The 17,893-nt window shown below is 43.3% G+C and overlaps 2 protein-coding genes across 11 annotated transcripts; one reads left to right on the forward strand and one right to left on the reverse strand.

The window, feature by feature from the left end:
• Nucleotides 1-96: 96 nt before the first annotated feature.
• Nucleotides 97-8,888, reverse strand: LOC118360009 (telomere zinc finger-associated protein-like). 4 transcript variants are annotated; one of them, XM_035739014.2, is made up of 11 exons: nt 8,741-8,888; nt 7,517-8,329; nt 6,580-6,827; nt 6,270-6,387; nt 5,963-6,055; nt 5,034-5,120; nt 4,738-4,892; nt 4,448-4,584; nt 4,032-4,196; nt 3,731-3,819; nt 97-3,591 (listed from the first exon to the last, which is right to left on the reverse strand). In XM_035739014.2, exons 2-11 carry the CDS (start codon nt 8,264-8,266, stop codon nt 2,950-2,952), a joined length of 2,484 nt encoding a protein of 827 aa, XP_035594907.1. In that variant the 5' UTR covers nt 8,267-8,329; nt 8,741-8,888; the 3' UTR covers nt 97-2,949. The 4 variants fall into 4 exon arrangements, with proteins under 4 accessions (XP_035594907.1, XP_035594903.1, XP_035594905.1 ...); XM_035739010.2 differs by having other exon boundaries at nt 6,580-6,890; XM_035739012.2 differs by having other exon boundaries at nt 6,580-6,890; nt 8,665-8,807.
• On the forward strand, nt 8,660-17,564 carry nol9 (nucleolar protein 9). Of its 7 annotated transcripts, none has more exons than XM_035739020.2 (14): nt 8,660-8,788; nt 9,883-10,437; nt 10,634-10,856; nt 11,055-11,185; nt 11,360-11,501; nt 12,335-12,431; nt 12,531-12,628; nt 12,818-12,979; nt 13,173-13,428; nt 13,653-13,767; nt 13,965-14,139; nt 14,338-14,471; nt 14,759-14,848; nt 14,973-17,564. In XM_035739020.2, exons 2-14 carry the CDS (start codon nt 9,931-9,933, stop codon nt 15,189-15,191), a joined length of 2,349 nt encoding a protein of 782 aa, XP_035594913.1. In that variant the 5' UTR covers nt 8,660-8,788; nt 9,883-9,930; the 3' UTR covers nt 15,192-17,564. The 7 variants fall into 7 exon arrangements, with proteins under 7 accessions (XP_035594913.1, XP_035594912.1, XP_035594911.1 ...); XM_035739019.2 differs by lacking the exon at nt 8,660-8,788 and adding an exon at nt 8,808-8,957; XM_035739018.2 differs by lacking the exon at nt 8,660-8,788 and adding an exon at nt 8,964-9,138.
• Nucleotides 17,565-17,893: the final 329 nt, after the last annotated feature.

Raw genomic sequence — 17,893 nt, forward strand, 5'->3', positions numbered from 1 at the left:
ACTTGATTGATGCAAGACAATCCCATTCATTTACATTCACTTCTCACAAACTGACCTATTGGCTCAATTTGTCTCATCAGTGATGTACAGTGTAAAAACGCAAACTTAATAACCTTAAGTAATTTAAGGTTATGTATTTTAAGTATTACATGTAACCTTTCATTTATCAAGGTGAGGACCAGAACAAATTCTAATTTACAATGATGTCCTGGCCAGTGACGACTGGAAGCAGCTTAAGACGAGTTGAAGCTCATTGTCAGACCCCAATGCACAGGTAAAATGAATATGAAGTCCACAGAGTAGGGAAATGTCTTGAGGGGTTTCATAGTCTACTGGGCTGAGTAGGGGCTTCCACTGGGTGAGGTTCTTCTGCACAGCGCAATTCTCCAAGTGTGCCATTCATTTAGACAAACGTGGCTACTGCAATACCCACCGGGCCGGGCACACCACGTCATTTCAACGCAGATAATTGTATAATTGGTTGATAACGTTGATCAATGACATTACAACCTATATTCACCCAGTCTAAAAGACTGGTGGAAAAGTTTTAGTTGGAATTTCCAACGTGTTATCACTATGCTTTCAACCATCTACAAGCACCACCAAATTCCAATGGAAAAACAATGTCTTATTTTTGGTTTAGTTGTCACCCAAATGTCCATCACTACGCTTTCGACCATTTAAAAGCACATGTCAGATGTTCTGTTTATTTATACAACAGATTGGGTTATCATCGAATAGCAGAACCAAATGACCTAGATTGTGGTTGAGATTACATTAAAAGTACATGGCGCAAGTGATCCCCACAGACCTGTGACTGGCCTATGCATGCTACAGGTAACTGCCAAAATAAACACCAACATAAAGTGTCTTAATGGGGCGTTGGGCCTACACGAGCCAGAACAGCTTCAATGCACCTTGGCAGAGATTCGTCAAGTGTCTGGAACTCTATTGGAGGGAAGCGACACCATTCTTCCATGAAAATTCCGTAATTTGGTGTTTTGTTCATGGTGGTGGAAAACACTTTCTCAGGCGCCAATTCAGAATCTCCCAAAATTGTTCAATTGGGTTGAGATCTGGTGACTGAGACACCTCATGGTACATGGTTACATCAAACCGTTCAGTGACCACTCGTGCCCTGTGGATGGTGCCCTTGTCATGCTGTGGGGGCGTAGCCATGGGAGCCAAAATAATAACCTGCCCAGCATTTTGATACATGACTCTAAGCATGATGGCATGTTAAGTGCTTAACTAACTCAGGAAGCACACATACCTTCATTTACTCAAGTGTTTCCATTAGTTTGGCAGTTATCTGTATCTTGAAAATGCATGCTTTATATGATTACATAAGAAGTAATGTAAAGTTACAGTAATCTCAAAATGTGACCATGGATGTGTTACTAATTTGAATGTTACATTAGTTTGTAAAATGGCCTTAACTTTAGGCTATTTACTGTATTAGAAAAGTAATATTGAATTGTGTTTGGTTGAAAACGCAACAAAATGTCAACATTTGAAGGAGACGTGTCTTCTGCTTGGATAGTTCCATCTGTGCTGACTTCGTCTGGCTTTAATTCCAGTTTGTCTACAAATGAATGAATGACTTCGATAGCAACAGTGAATCTATTTAGATCTCTCAACAATCATTCTCTAGATAGCGCATTGGTAATAGACAGTGACAAATATCATAGCTAAGCAGCACTAGGCTTGGTTAAAACCCTGGATGGGAGACTAAAGGGTAGCTGTAGTTCAGGGGTCCTCAAACTTTTGGGCTTGGTGTGCCAAAGTATAATCTGGGCTGTGAATGGTGGGCTGTGGGCTGAACAAATAGGCATTTATTTAAAAATATAACAATTTAAACAATTGTTTTTTTGTAATCATATAAATACATTTCAAACATTAACCAAATTGTAGCCATATAACTTGACACCAAACAACACATTCTGATTGCCAGCATTAAAGATGTATTACTTTCTATGTTCATAATGCTAATAACTTGCAAATGTGCAGGGCCCTAGCATTTTAGGGGCCCCAAGAAATATTTTTACCCATCTCAAAGGCAAAACATTTTAGTGGCCCCCCTCTTGGTGGGCAGAGAGAAAAATGTGCTACTTTAAAGTTAATGTCCTGCAATTCGACACATTTTCCTTGGGGCGTAGAGAAAATGTTGCAGTTTTAAATCAGACTTTCTGCAATTCTACACATTTTTCCATGGGGCAGAAAGAACAGTTTGCCGTTTTAAAAGGAATTGAATGCAAAACTAATTGAATGGAATTCTACTCATTTTGCCATGGGAAGGAGAGAAAATGTAGCCATTTTTATGTGAATTCCCTGCATGTTCTTATGATATCTGTGTGAGAATGACTAACAAAATCAATGGGGGGCCCCTTGGAGGTCAGGGCACGTGCCTTGGGTGTCCGGTCAGTAACTCGGCCATGATTAAAATAAGATTTAGATAGCTGGCTAGACTAACTTACCTAGCAATCTATAAAATGTTAGCTGACATGGGCTAATTTATTGACTGTCAGTGACTGACATAACAAGAGGAAAACTATTGAAATTGCACATTTTGTATTCTACTATGCTATCTCTAAACAGCAGGTTGAGACCACGACTGACTTCGTAAAAAATAAATAAATAAATTCCACACAACAAAAAAAACAAGCCCCAGTCAGCTCTGCTGTAGATAGATTCTCCACTAGGTGCTGCCCCAGCCTGTTGTGTTCTTTTTCCTGATAGTGAACAGAACGTTGAAGATCTGACGTTGTTTTAAAGGTAGAAATTCAACATATTTTATACAAGGGTTTGTCTATGTTGAAATTGGGTTATTATGATGACATAATCCCGTGGTTGAAATGTCACCCTCAAACAACAGTTAATTACTTTTTTTCAAATCCCATGTATTTTCCCAAGTAGATTCCACGTCACAATACGTTGCCTGTCCCGTCCTCAGGCCTTGCTCTTAGCAGGAGGATCCTCCCGTATGTCCTTCAGATCCACCGTGGTTTCAGGGATGGGGTAGTCTCCTGCCACCAGGAGAGTCTGGTCCATCACATCTGTCACGATGAAACCATGCCCCACCACACCCAAACCCTGGGAGGAGAGCACCTCCACCTGGCCATGTCCCTGTCCCACCCCAACCTGGGGAAAGCCGACCTGGCCATGAGTAAGGCCCACCTCTACCTGGCCTTGGCCGATCACACCTAGGCTCTGGGTTAAGCCTACCTCCAACTGGCCAGGCCCATGCCCCACCACAGCCTGGTTAAAGCCCACCACCACCTGCCCTTGGCTTGACACCACCTCCTCCACCAGGGGCTGGATAACCACCCTGAGGATGTCACTGGCTCCTGGTACAGTTCCAGGTCCAGACACACTGAGTCCAGGTCCAAAGACAGGAAGAGGGACACTGGGTCCAGAGACAGGTGCCAGCCCCTCGGGTGTCCCCTTCTCAGTGGGTGGTGTTGGTGAGGGGCTAGTCTCATCCTCCTCCTGCGACCCCTCATCCTTTACTATCAGGTTCCGTAGCTTCCTCTCCCGCGGGTTGTAGTTCTCGGTGCGGTTGTGGACCTGAATATGACGTCGTAAGTGGGCCTGGAGGAAAAGAGGAGAGACTTCAGTATTCAATTCAAATTTTATACAGCTTCATTTATCCCCTCAGTGGCTGGGTGAGCATTAAACATGCATGGACATTTGAGGAACCAAGCTAGCACATTGGAAATGCATGGCTTACCTGTCTGGTGAACTTGTAGCCACACTTTTCGCACTCAAACTTCCTCATGCCCTGATGGCGACGCACATGGACGCGGAGCTGCTCGATGGCTGGAGGATTTAACAAACAAGGCCATAAGAAAACATACAGTAAACATACAGTGCTTTTCTGCATTTTGTTCAACTAAAGTCGGGATTTAATCTTTTCAGGACGAAATCTACTGATTAGATTAAAACATGACAGAAAATATTATTTCAACAGAAAAGGTAGTATCATCAGTGATGACACAATCCCTTGTCAACCATGACAGTTCCTCTCTCACCCTTGAAGGTCTTGCCACATATCTTACAGCAGTGAGGGCGGTCGTCCTGGTGCTTGCTGGCGACATGGCGGAGCATCGGGCCCTTCTCTGTGAAGCGCTGGTTACAGAACTCACAGCTGTAAGGCCGCTCTCCCGTGTGGGTGCGATGGTGCTTGTCAAGACTGGCTGGAATGACATACAAACACACACATAGGCATCGGCACAAGCACAATGTTTAAGCGTCGGAATAGGCTGTGTGAGAGCTCACTGGATGTTCATGTGAGAGTGTATGCGTTAGTCTGTGAGACAGAGAGTGTGTTTTAGTCTAGCTTAATGATAACTATGAGACTAAATCATACTGTAGGACCTGTGCAACTATGTTCATTGTTAGTAATGGGTGTGAGAGAGAGAGAGAGAGAGAGGATGGCGGTTCTTACCCTGTGTCCGGAAGGTCTTCCCACAGAGGTGGCACTGATAGGGCTTCTCTCCAGTGTGAACGCGCAGGTGCATGTTGAGGTTGGCCTTCTGGGTAAACGCATGGTTGCAGTACTCACAGACAAATGGACGCTCGTTTCTGAGAAAGTGAGACAAACAAACAGGGACATCACATTATTTGATACATTACGTCACATTATACGACAGTAGGCTATATCGGTTCAGTCAAACAGTCTAGCTCCCCCACGGTAACAAACTCCTCACCCACTACCATACCCAGACGCAGCCCCACCTGTGAATGGCTTTGATGTGCATCTGCAGGCCGTTTCGGCTGGAGGCTCGATGGCCACACTCTTCACACACAAAGAGCTTCTCGCCTCGATGCTTGGACGCCTCATGCAGACGCACCTCCGTTTTAGACAGGTAGGCTTTGCTGCACAGAGAGCACTGTGGGAAATATTAATCACAGGTTAGTTGGTGATCAGCAAGCAAGCAGTCATACATCTTAACAATAATGCAGAAGCAAAAAAAGGTTTGAATACAGGAAAAGGCCGACCAATTAACACAAAGGAAAGAGAGAAGACTTACTGCATGTGGTTTGGGTGCGCCGTGGATTTTGATTTCGTGGTTTCTCAAATCTTTTTTACGCATAAACTGTTCCGAGCATGACGTACACTGAAATAGATACAAGATCAAGCGACAATATGTCAATATGAGTTTGATACAAAGCACACCAGAGAGAGAAGTCTTCAAATGTAAATTAATGACGTGTTCACCAGGGTTGGGGTCAATTTGGAATATATTAATTCAATTCAAACAATTAATTTTAAGTTGGCCACACCTCAAAGGAAGTGGAATTTGAATTGAATTTGAATTGGGGGAAGTCTAATTTTATACAAAGCAATTCAAATTAATTCAACTGAGATGTGAAAAATGAGTCTAATTAATTTGAGAAATGTTTTATCAAAAGGATATGCCACTTAATTAATGCAAAGAATACACCTACCATTTAAAATATTAGTTTGATTATTTTTCTTTGGCATGAGTTGTTAGATTGTTCCCTTCCATATTGCAGTATTTGATCTAACGTAATCTGGGAAATGTATTTTTGTTCATATATTGAAAAACAAATTCATGAATTATTATAGACAATCTGATCTTAGAATATTTCCAAATCACTAATGATTTCCAATTGTTTTAAGTGAATGAGTTTTACAAATGGAAATGTTTCAACCTTATGCTACATGGTTTTGGTAAACATTCAGTACATGATGTCAAAATAATCATTACTATGGTGACGTCTAGAATAAATCATTAGAATTTCATTGAATAAAATTCTACTTCCTATAATTCAAATTCAATTCAAATGATGCTTCCTGTGGTGTGTGGCCAATTCAAATTCAAGAATTGGGTTGGAGTTAAAGAGCAATTCGCAACTCAATTCAGACTTGACCCCAACCCTGATGTTCACTGTCCTGTGGGCGTGTTCAAAGGGTGTGAGGTGGTAGGTGCTGGACCTTATTGGGCATTTCCCCTGTATGGGAGACAGTGTGCAGACGTAGATCCACCACTCTGTCAAATGACATGGGGCATTGAAGACAGTTGTGCACCTGTAGTAACAACAAGAATACACACATACAGTGCATGAGCGAAAATGTAAGGTATTGCATAATTTAGGGCACACAAGTGTCAAAATGTTTTACAACCGAAAACAAAAATAAGCATTTCTTATTGGACAAGTCATGGTAATCCCTCCCCTTTATGCTCACTTTTCTTCCTTTTGATGACTAAGAGGACATGACTTTAGTCCTGCTGATCACTCACCGCTTTTACTTTTTCACCACATTTGCAGTTCCGGGCCTGGTGGTCCATCAGATTCTCCTTTCTGTAGTACCTCTTCCCACACTTAGAGCATGCAAAGGGCTTCTCCCCCGTATGACGCCTGGTGAACAGTGGAAGAACATAACTAACACACCAACACTAGTCACTCGATAATAGCAGTCTTTGTCATTATTCAGGTCTCTCTTGCCAGATATTTTTATCTCAACAGGACCAACCTTTAAAAACAAAGATTGTATAATAAAGACAGAATCAATGCAAAGTCAATACAATGTGATAGCAATGAGTTGCATACCTGTTGTGTACTTTGAGATAGTATTTGCTGAGGAAGGTCTTATTGCAGGTGGGGCACTGAACAGAGCCCTTTTTGGAGCCCTTGGCCGCCTCCTCACTGTTCTCTTTATTGACAGCTTTGCCTGGTCCTTTACGTCTGCCTTTGGGGCTGGAGGTGGTAGTCGGTAGGGCATGGGGCACATACTCTTCATCAGTGTCCTCATCCACCCCCTCCATCAAACCATCATCATCGTCATCATCATCATGAGGCTGCAAATGAGAATTAGCTTTATAGCTAACATCTGGTACAATGCCAGTGACCATGTCTGTTACCTGCGAAATAAACAAACATAATGAATCATCATCTCTATTGTCATTCATCACATCTTCTGGCCCATCCACCTGTAACTGGGAGACACAATATTTCATGCATTATCCATCATATTGTAGTTATAGCCTAAGCACTGGTAGTTATAGCCTAAGCACTGGCAGGTATAGATAGGCCTACTGCAGGGGTCGGCAACAGGCAGCACGCGGGCCAAAACCGGCTCATGAGTGATTTTCTTTGGCCCCACCAAAGTTTTTAGTAAATTATTATTCTAAAAAGGTTTTTTGGGGAAAACACCAGGAATTCAGCTAAAAAATATATCTAATTTAGGAAATATTTTCCAGAGTATTCCCACGAATAAATAAAAAAGAGACGTGATCGTGTCTTAACAGAAATAAGGTATGAAATTATTTTCAAATACAATCTCTTTTTGGGCATAGTTGTGGCCAATTTGCAGTGTACAAATTCTTATAAATATGTTCCGGCCCCTCGACCATTTGCTCTGACAAAGTAGGCCTATCCCTGGCCTACTTTATAGTTCTAGTATAAAATCTACAAATCTGTAGGAACATACCCTCCTAATCTATTCTTACGTTAACACTTTAGGATAAGGTTATGTATTCTAGCCTACCTCTGTTGTATCTGTCGGCTGAGGGAGGCTTTGTCCCTCGTCCTCAGCCCCATCACTTCTATCCATTAGTCTGATAACTAGTTGTGGTGTTCCCCTGCTGGTGGTTCCCTGGGGCAGGAGCTGTGGCCTGGAGCCCTCTCCAAGCAGCCTTCTGGAGATCTTCACCTTACGCCCAGAGCGAGTTGTGGTGGCGGTTGCTTCTGGAGGATCCTTCTTACTTGAGCCGCTACTAGGGGTTTGGGATTTTTTGGGCCTCCCTCTTTTTTGGGGGGGCCTCCCCCTTTTTAGGGGGACCTTGGTTTCCGTAGACGTTACATGTGGGATTAGGCCATCATCTTCACCCAGAAGATCTGCAGACGGAGGTTCTTCTGGAGAGATGGTCCCTTCTGTGGTGAACTGCTGACAGAGGGCGAGCGCATCTGGTACACATAGGCTGTCTGCAGCCTGTTGCACATTGTCCAGATTCAGAGAGTCAAGCTTCAAATTCCCTGTGTAGAAAAAGTCTAGAAGTAGTTCCAGGCCATCAGTGGGGCACTCATTTGGGAGGGAGACCTTCTTAACCATGGTAGTGGTTGGCTCAGATTCCTGGAAAATCTTACTAAAACAGGCCAGGATGTTGCGATGGGCATTGTATGCCCTCCCATCTCCTCCTACAGTCAGCTTGGCATCACAGAACCAGCCAAGACCCCTCTGCTCATTCAGAAAAGACAACACCCGTTGGGCATGGGTGCTGCTCACCTGTGTAAGCATCTCTCACCCTTGACAGTAGATTGCTGCTTCTCAAGGTACACTGGATTCAGTGTCATGGAGTTGCTTGAAAGAGTCAGAAAACAGATGACAATTGAAGAAATTAATAGAAAATGGGCTACTGTCTGTAACTTCTATTAATATCATTAGGCTATTAGTATTCTTGCAATCTTAACTACGCCATCATCAGTCATTTGTCATGCATAGTCCAGACTTCAGATGCATTATTAGCTAGATATTCACTTAAACCTGGTATGGGACATTTGCACAATGGGTTGAGTAGTACTAAATATGCCAACACATATGAGATAATAAAACTGAAATAAATATAATTTGTTTAAGATTAGACAAATGTATTACCCAGAAATGATTAGTAGGTAGGCCCCTAACTAGCTACGCACCTCGACGTTTTCGACATTATACAGACGCTCCCTAAGCTTTCATCTGTCCAGTAGAAACAACAGAGACGCGATTTACCTTTGCAGGATGCTGGCAATCGTGTCACTGCTATCGGTTGTTGGAATGGTGCATTGCATTTAATATCATTTATAAACAGTAATTTTGACTAACGTATCAGGAACATGTATTGCGTTATGTCTCGTCCAGGCCAGGCGGTAGGGACCGGATGTGACGGTTAGGCTAGCATATTGCAAGCGAGCTAGCTAACCGTAAATACACGCTTTGCAATTGAATGGTGGGTAGCATGTTAACATCATGTTCAAATTACACGATCGTGTAGTTATATAATTGCATTATTTGGGGATCGACTAACTAATGATATTTCGAGCTGATGTTCTCTTTGGTGGATGCATGGTTAGCTGTCTACGCTATCAGCTAGCTACGCGAACAACTGAGCATGCGTGAACCCCGTGAAGGTATTTACTGTCCATCCTATTTTATCGATAACCCCACCCCCCACCCAAAATAATTGGGCAGTCTAGCCTGACCTATAGTTAATATTTTGTATCCAGGTTGCGTTAATTTAATAAATGCCTATTTTACGTATATGTAACTAATATAAGGTAGGTAACTGCAAAACGAGCTTGCTAACTGCTGTAACCGTCGCTGTGGGATACTGGTTGGCCAATTTATTACTCAGAATGGCGTCTGGCTGGCTCACATGGTGAAACCACTACGCTATCTAGCTAACAGTAACGTTATACTGTAGCAATGTGCCAACACGATTTTTATTCGTTCGCTATAGAGGTCCTCCAAGCATATTTTTGAGAAGCTACGGAGAGGTACTGCTTGGTATCCAACCTTCGTCTTGCCGATCGTGGTATATACTCTCCAATAGAACACCAGTAACGTTTGTTGGCTAGCTAACTAATGTAACAAAAGCTATCTTAGCTAGCTAACCAGAGATTCATTGACATCACTGTAGTATTGGGCAGCAACTGTGTTCATACGTTCAATTTGTTACTACTAGTAGTTAGGTGAGCTGAGTTAGATAGTTAGCTACATATAATTTACCTAACGTTATCTATTTACACCAACGTTAGCTAGCTAGCTAACAACAATCAATCTTAACTTGCCTGCTAGTATAGTATGTACAGATAGCTAAATCGATGCTTGCCCATTGCATTAGTTGTGTTCATTTTGTACTATTCTCTCTCCAGGGTTCCCCACCTTACATCTTACTTGCAAAGGGAAAGCCATAAGAAACCATGAAAGTGCAGAAATCTCTCCCCAAAACCAAGCAGACGTCCAAGAGGCAACAATGTAATGACAAGTGGTTCAAGTCCAACAGAATTGCCAAAAACTCAGACTCTTCAAACCTCAGCCCAAGCACAGCCATGGCCAAGCTAGAGCACCGCGCATCTAACCTTAGAAAGGACAAGCCTAACCTGAAGAGACTGAAGAAAGGCGCCAAGGCTGTGTCCCTCAGACCGGTCAAGACTCCGGCTGCCTTGGAGAGGACCCCCTCTCGTCCCCTGACCAACGGGGGAGCAGGTGGACCAGAGCAGGGCAGTGACTCAGACGAGTCCCAGGACTGGAGCTCCTTTGCCAAGTCTGTTTTACATCAAAATGGTGGTGGAGAGAGTATGGAGGGCCAGGAGAGTTGTGTCTCAGCCAAAGCTGCGCCTGGCAGGATAGAGGAGGAGGCTTTTGTTCACTGTGCAGAGCGAGACTACATCCATAATCGCACAGTGCTGGTCATGCAACAGGGTCAGGTACTTGCGCAGTATTTTCAGCTACACTTTTTACTTTTCAGTTGCAACTACACTCCCTGCTATAAGCTACTTCCTGTGTGCTTTCACTAATACCTCCTGCTAGTGTTTTGTCTCTTTTATAAATTGTATTATTAATTTTGTCCATGCTGTGTGGATTAAAGTTATTCTAAGTCACCCTGATCTCTTTTTCCTGCAGACCCTGTGTTTTAGGGGGAAGTGCCTTCTGTCATGTCTGTACGGTCGGGTGGAGGTGCATGGTTTCACCCTTGAGGAGGGTCAGCAGTCCTACCCACTTTTTTCCCCTTCCTCACATTGCCCCCTCACCGTCACAGCACTGGGGGATTCCCCTAACCCCAGCAAGACCAAGAAAGCGGGCCGTCTAGAGGCCAAAGCCATTGTCCGCAAGTACCTCTCTACAGGTAAGGAGAGCCTTTGAATGAGACCGTCCACCCTTTAAATAATTTGCATGACACTATCCTCAGCTGCCTTCTTTTTGTGATTTGTTTCCAGTTATAGGCCTAGTTAGATCACCCTTGAGGGAGTAAATTGTTGGTTTGAGTTTGAAGCAACCTTACAAACGAGCAGTATTTAATCTTTATTTTCTGTGTTCTGTTTAGAGACACGTAGAAGGTTGTTGAGTGAAGTAGATTCAGACTCCTGTGTGATCCTGCTGGAGCCCCTGGACACCCCTCTGACGCGGTTCCTCACCAGTTTCCCAGACCTCAAAGAGGTGTTTGGACTCAGTTCGGTGGGTTGACTCTGATAGTCCGATGTTGTCTATCTACAGCATGTTACTACTGGCCTTTTCATACAGACTTTGATTGTACCGACCTCTTCTTTGTAGAGTTACTGTAAAGCACGTTTTGACAACTACTGATGTAAAAATGGCTTTATAAATACATTTGATTTATTTGAATGATAGAGGGACATCCGAGAGAGTTCAGCTATGCTGGACACTCCACTCTCTGGCCTTGGCATAACCCCACTGCGGAAAACAGCCAGAGGCATGGTTATGTCACAGACCTACAGGGAGGCGCTCAACGGCCTGGTTAACGCCTGTGCAGGTAAACACACACACAGCCCTGCTGTCTCAAAGAGGAACCCCAAAAAATGACTTATTTGGTCCAAAAAGATCTACGTGGCAGCAGTGTTATTTAGAAACACTTTTTCTAGTGCCAACATTGACTACAAAGTGGAAATGGTATACTTTTGGTTATAAAGTCAGTATCTTCCAAACGGGAGATCTGACACTTAGGGAAAACTATTACACGCCTAAATCCTTGGATATTGGAGGGTTGTGTTTTGATTTCAATCACGCCCAGTCTTGCCCACGAACATGGGATAGTAATGCCTAGGGAGTATTGTCATGCACGGCGAACCGGTTGCGCCAAGTGCGCTCTATCCAATCGTAGCAGCGCAATCGACCTAAAGTAAACCCTTGTTTACATGAGACAACTTGGTATTCTTGACCAATCACCTTCACATGCTGTGTCACCAGGCTGCTTTCAGCAGGACACAGTCTTTGGGAACATTCAAATAGAAATATGTCTAGAACAAAACATACCTCTGACATGTAGACCAAGCAATCATGAACGCGGCCCAGGTTGCTAAGCCTATTCGTCACGTGTACGGTGGCTGTTTGGGTTATTTCGACACATAACGGTAGAGAACATAACACACCCACTTCAAACTCTCGTTGCTGCTGGCATTTCTTAATGAGGATGTGGGAAGTGAGGCGACATGAGTGAGTTCAGCCCCTCTTTTTAAAATGGCAAACAGGTCCCCTTCGGTTCTTTTCTACAGACAAGCATGTCATGTTTCTGTTGTATTCCACATGATGGAGGCGGAGATATTTCAACCTGATGACCGTTGGACTGTTTTTGTTCTTTGTCCACAGAGGAGCTAGATGGCTGTCCAGTTATTCTTGTATGTGGTGCTAAGAATGTTGGCAAGTCCACCTTCAACCGTCACCTCATCAATACCTTACTTAACCAGTGAGTAATGTGTTTTTGATTTATGTTTGTTTGTTTGGAAGGTTCTTCAGTGATAAAATGCTTACAGCAATAACCCTCCCTGTGTGTCTGTGTGTGCAGCACTGCAAGTGTAGAATACCTGGAGTGTGACCTGGGCCAGACAGAGTTCACTCCCTCAGGTTGTCTCTCCCTGTCTACAGTCAGAGAGCCACTGCTGGGTATGTATCGTAACGGTTTCCTTTATCATGTGTACAATACATTATAGTGCAGTGAGTGAGTTTTCATTACACATGCCAAATACACTGTAACTACCTGTATATCCCAATATTTTCAAAGGTCCTATAAATGTTTGGAGGTCTTAACTAATCCAAACTAACCCTGGTCTGTCTGTCTCATGTTGTTTCCAGGTCCCCCCTTTACACACCAGTGGGCCCCAGAGCACATGATCTTCTATGGCCAGTCGTCCTGTGAAACGGACCTGGACCGCTATCTGGAGTCCCTCAAGTCCCTGTGGCGCTTGTACAACCGAGAGACGCCCATTGTCATCAACACCATGGGCTGGGTCAAAGGTCAGTAACACGGTATTCTTGGCAACCCGGGGGCAAAATTAGTCTCAAATGCCATGTTCGTGTATAGCCCAATCTTTAAAAAGAAGGGGAAAGCAAGCACACATTTGAACAGAAGTAATGCATAGTAATTCATACTTGTATTATTTACAAATGTTTTTCATACTTCCATTTTAACATGTGCCTGCTTCTTCAGGTTTTGGCTTTCAGTTGTTGGTGGACATCATTCGCCTCTTCTCCATTTCTCACGTGGTGCAGCTCAGTAGTGGGGATAAAGTCATGTGCCCCCAACTCACCCCTGAGTTCCTGAGGTCATCCCACGGCTGGCAGACACACCCTCCTGTCCAGTCAGCTTTGGGGGAGGACAACTCTGGAACTCATCCTGCCCAGCGGAGTTACACTCTATTCCGTATTCACTCAGAGTTTGAAGGAGCAGGCCGCCCGGGAGAAATGTAAGAGTCCTAACAACCCAACAGCTTTCTTGGTTGCCATGGGATATACATTTGTTTTTGCTGATGGAAGATACTTTCCCTTTACTTTTAGAGAAAAGACAGACCCACCCTGCACTTCTTGCCAGGAACACTTGTCCATTAAGCTGACGTATCAGCCTTCGTCTGCCCTACTTCTCTGACTTCACCTCTCTCTCCTCTGCGGTGTGTGTATTATTCTTCCAAAGGAGACACCAGCGCAGCAACGAGCAGCGTGACCTGGCTCTGCTGGGCTACTTCAGCCAGCTGCAGTCCCCTGAACCAGGCCCTGTCAGACCCCTACACTGCTTCACCCCCTACCAGGTAAGAAATAATCACCACTTTCTGAAAGAAGAATGTTGCCACAATCTGAAGCTTTGACGCGACCCATTCTGAAGTGTCCTGTTCTGCCAGCCTGCTTGCACCAAATCATGTCTATTTATGATAAGCATAGGATTAAAGTCTGTTTTTATTGTTAAATGCTAATTCCACTACGCCCATCTCTTGTCCTCTCCCTGCAGGTTCCCCATTCGGCAGTGGCTGTGGGTGTGACACACTGTGAGGTGGCACCAACTCATGTGCTCTACACTGCCAATGCCAGTCTGGTGGGGCTGTGTTGTCTGAATGAGAAGGTATCCGGCAGGGGAAGCCCAGTACTGCTCTCCCAAACCCCTGTCTGTCCCTGTGTGGGCTTTGGTACGTGTGTATATACACTATATTAACCATAAACACATCATCTTTCAGTCTTCTGATGTGTGGTAACAACAGTAATACATGTATATCAAGCCTAGAACAATAACAACGTTTGGCATCTCCACATGGATGACTACCTCTTGGATGGATGACAAGGTGGTAAGCGTAATCTATTAAGTAGTGTTTATCTCTCTTCCGCAGGTGTCCTTCGAGGTGTGGACATGGCACGGGGCCTGTACTTCCTTGTTACACCTGTAGCTCCCTCTATCCTCCGTCAGGTCAACTGTCTTCTGCTGGGGGCTGTCACACTGCCCAACACCCTCCTCACAGGCCAGGTAAGACGAGATGATACCTCCCACACACTAAGCAGTCTAAACACACTTCACCAATGTACTCTCTGCTCCTCAAACCTCTGTTCAATGTCTTTGTTTGACTTTCACACTTGAATATCAGCTATAATAAAATGTGAAAAATCACAACTGCCCCAAACTATTAAATGTTTCTTTCGGGCTGTTTTGTTGTCCTGTTCCTCTCCATCGGTGTAAGCTTTTACCTTTCAAAGTGTTTTGGTTCAGTCACTCATGCTTGCGTCATCTTAGCCCATATCCTCTTTCTGTTACAGACAGGAATTCTGGGAGATCCTCCCTACGTCACAATGGACTACAGCTTTGAGCTAACCGGGGCCGGCAAGCTTCACGTCTTCAAGGGGCTTGTAAGACCTGGCCAGATGAAAAACGCAAAGTGATTGTTTTTGTTTTTATGGATTCACAGCAAGAAATCCTTTTTTTCCCCTTCTTCTTTCTCCCCCGCCTTGTTTAATGACTTTAAACACCAAGGCCAGAGTTAAGGTCGTTGAATGTACAGAAGTGAAGGTTCAGGAGAGGGTGTACCGTAGAGTTGGTGTGAGTGACTCGAGGGCGTACTCGCACTCCAGATCAGTGCTGAAGACGGCCCAGGCTGTGGAGGTCAACTCCCTCTTGTTGGCGTCAATTGGGTTTACCTTGGTCTACAATCATGAGAGAATTCTTTTTTGGAGGGGGGGGTTGCTGTATTAAATAGTTTAGGATGTTTGAACGTATTTCTATCACATGGACAATATCTAGACATGCAGTTAAACCTCTGTCTGCATCTGAAATGGCACTGTATTCCATGGCGCACTGGTCAAAAGTGGTGCACTATATAAGGAAGAGGGTGCCATTTGGGACACATACTGGGTTTGATGTCTATTCCTCATGGGTCACATTCCAAAGCCAAGATTGTACACATTATCAAATGTAAACAAATTGATATACTTTTTGTTGTTGAAAATGTGAGCTTTTCTTGTCACTGTCAGGACTTTCTAAATCTGTTGACCTTTGGTCTTTTTAAGTGGCCCATCATGACATGTCCCTAGCAGATGTGATATCATGGTTAAATGTTCAAAGTTCCATGTCGTAATATACAGTACCAGTCAAAAGTTTGGACACACCTACTCATTCAAGGGTTTATCTTTGTTTACTATTTTCTACATTGTAAAATAATAGTGAAGACAAACTATGAAATGACACACATAACCAAAAAAAGTGTTAAAACAAATCAAAATATAAGTAGCCACCCTTTGCCTTGATAACAGCTTCGTGCACTCTTGGCATTCTCTCAACCAGCTTGGCCTGAAATGCTTCTCCAACAGTTTTGAAGGAGTTCCTACATATGCTGATATGGCTGCTTTTCCTTCCCTCTTGCGGTCCAGCTCATCCCAAACCATCTCAATTGGGTTGAAGTCATCTGATGCAGCATTCCATCACTCTCCTTGGTCAAATAGCCCTTACACAACCTGGAGGTGTGTTGGGTCATTGTCCTGTTGAAATACAAATGATAGTCCCATTAAGAGCAAACCAGATGGGATGGCGTATCACTGCAGAATGCTGTGGTAGCCATGCTGGTTAAGTGTGCCTTGAATTCGAAATAAATCACTGACAGTGTCACCAGCAAAGCACCTCCATGCGTCACAGTGGGAACCACACATGCAGAGATCATTGTCTTGCTCACCTGCTCTGCGTCTCACAAAGACACGGCAGCTGGAACCAAAAATCTCAAATTTAGACTCATCAGACCAAAGGGCAGATTTCCACCAGTCTAGTGTCCATTGTTTGTTTCTTGGCCCAAGCAAGTCTCTTCTTATTATTGGTGTTCTTTAATAGTTGTTTCTTTCCAGCAATTTGACCATGAATAGTGGATGTTGAGATGTCTGTTACTTGAACTCCGTAAAGCATTTATTTGTCTGCAATCTGAGGTGCAGTTAATTGCTGATTTCTGAGGCTGGTAACCCTAATGAACTTATCCTCTGCGGCAGAGGTAACTCTGGGTCTTCCTTACCTGTGGTGGTCCTCATGAGAGCCAGTTTCATCATAGTGCTTGATGGTTTTTGCAACGGTACTTAAAGAAACTTTCAAACTTCTTGAAGTTTTGGGAATTGACTGACCTCCATGTCTAATGATGGACTGCTCTTTGCTTTGAGCTGTTCTTGTAATAATATGAACTTGGTATTTTACCATATAGGGCTATCTTCTGTATACCATCCCTAACTTGTCACAACACAACTGATTGTCTCACATGCATTAACTTAACAAGGCACACCTGTTAATTGAAATGCATTCCAGACTACCTCATGAAGCTGGTTGAGAGAATGCCAAGATTGTGATAAAGTTGTCATCGAGGCAAAGGGTGGCTACTTTGAAGAATCTCACGTAGAACACTATTTCGGTTACTACATGATTCCATGTGTGTTATTTCACAGTTTTAATGTCTTCACTATTTTTTCACACTGTTGAATGTACATTGTCTTAAAAAGAGGTTGTACATTTGGGCCATGTGACAGCTTAAGATTCACTCTACAAGTGATATTCATGAAAAGCCTGGATGGAGTAGGACATGAAAGTGCTTGCAGGGGTCTTCTCTGACAATGAAACCCATTAAAAGAACTTAATGTCACTTGCTCAACAATCCATCTATAGAGCTATTGGATAACACCTGTCAAAAATATTCCAGAGCAACAAAAAAAAGAGAAACCTGTACACACATTGTACCTGAATAGTAGTTCACTGCGAATTGTTACAGTTTTCCGTCCATGTTTTACATTTTTATATTTGTATTACCATAGTAATGGATGTAAATGCTTCAAGTATCATCTCTGTTGCATTTCTGAGAGTACTGGATTACTGAACATTGATTGACCTATTTATTCATCTGACCTTGGGACAAAATAATAACTATGGCATTGATGGTGCGATATGAAAACTACAGGCATGAACTGTTACCGGTCCTCTATTCTTTTCCCCCCAATTTGTTTCTCTCTTTCTCTTTTATCCCTCCTGTTCCATCAGGAGTTTTGTTTGACAGAAGTTGGTAATAGTAGGCCTAAGTAAAACTTCCTTTTAAGTTCTTTGTTACTTGGGTGTGCAGGATTTTTTTGTGTCCTGAAAAGGACAGTGATTTACAAGTTCATGTTTTTTTTCGTCAAACTTTTTTTTTTGGGGGGGTTACATTCTCATACATTCATACCAGAGTGGATCATACAGTATAAGGGGATAAGAAGTCACACAAGTATTACACGGTGTTGTCTTTGTGTCCTGAAGAGGGAAGTGTTGTTCAGGTTTATTTTTCTAATGTATCAACCTTAAACCCACAGTCCTAGTAGATTTTATGGGAAGCCACACGAGAGTTTTATGAGTGTATATGGACACAGTTTAGGAGCCTAATGACAAACACACACAGATTG

The sequence above is a fragment of the Oncorhynchus keta genome, chromosome 27 (assembly GCF_023373465.1).
Source record: "Oncorhynchus keta strain PuntledgeMale-10-30-2019 chromosome 27, Oket_V2, whole genome shotgun sequence".
Classification (NCBI taxonomy): domain Eukaryota; kingdom Metazoa; phylum Chordata; class Actinopteri; order Salmoniformes; family Salmonidae; genus Oncorhynchus; species Oncorhynchus keta.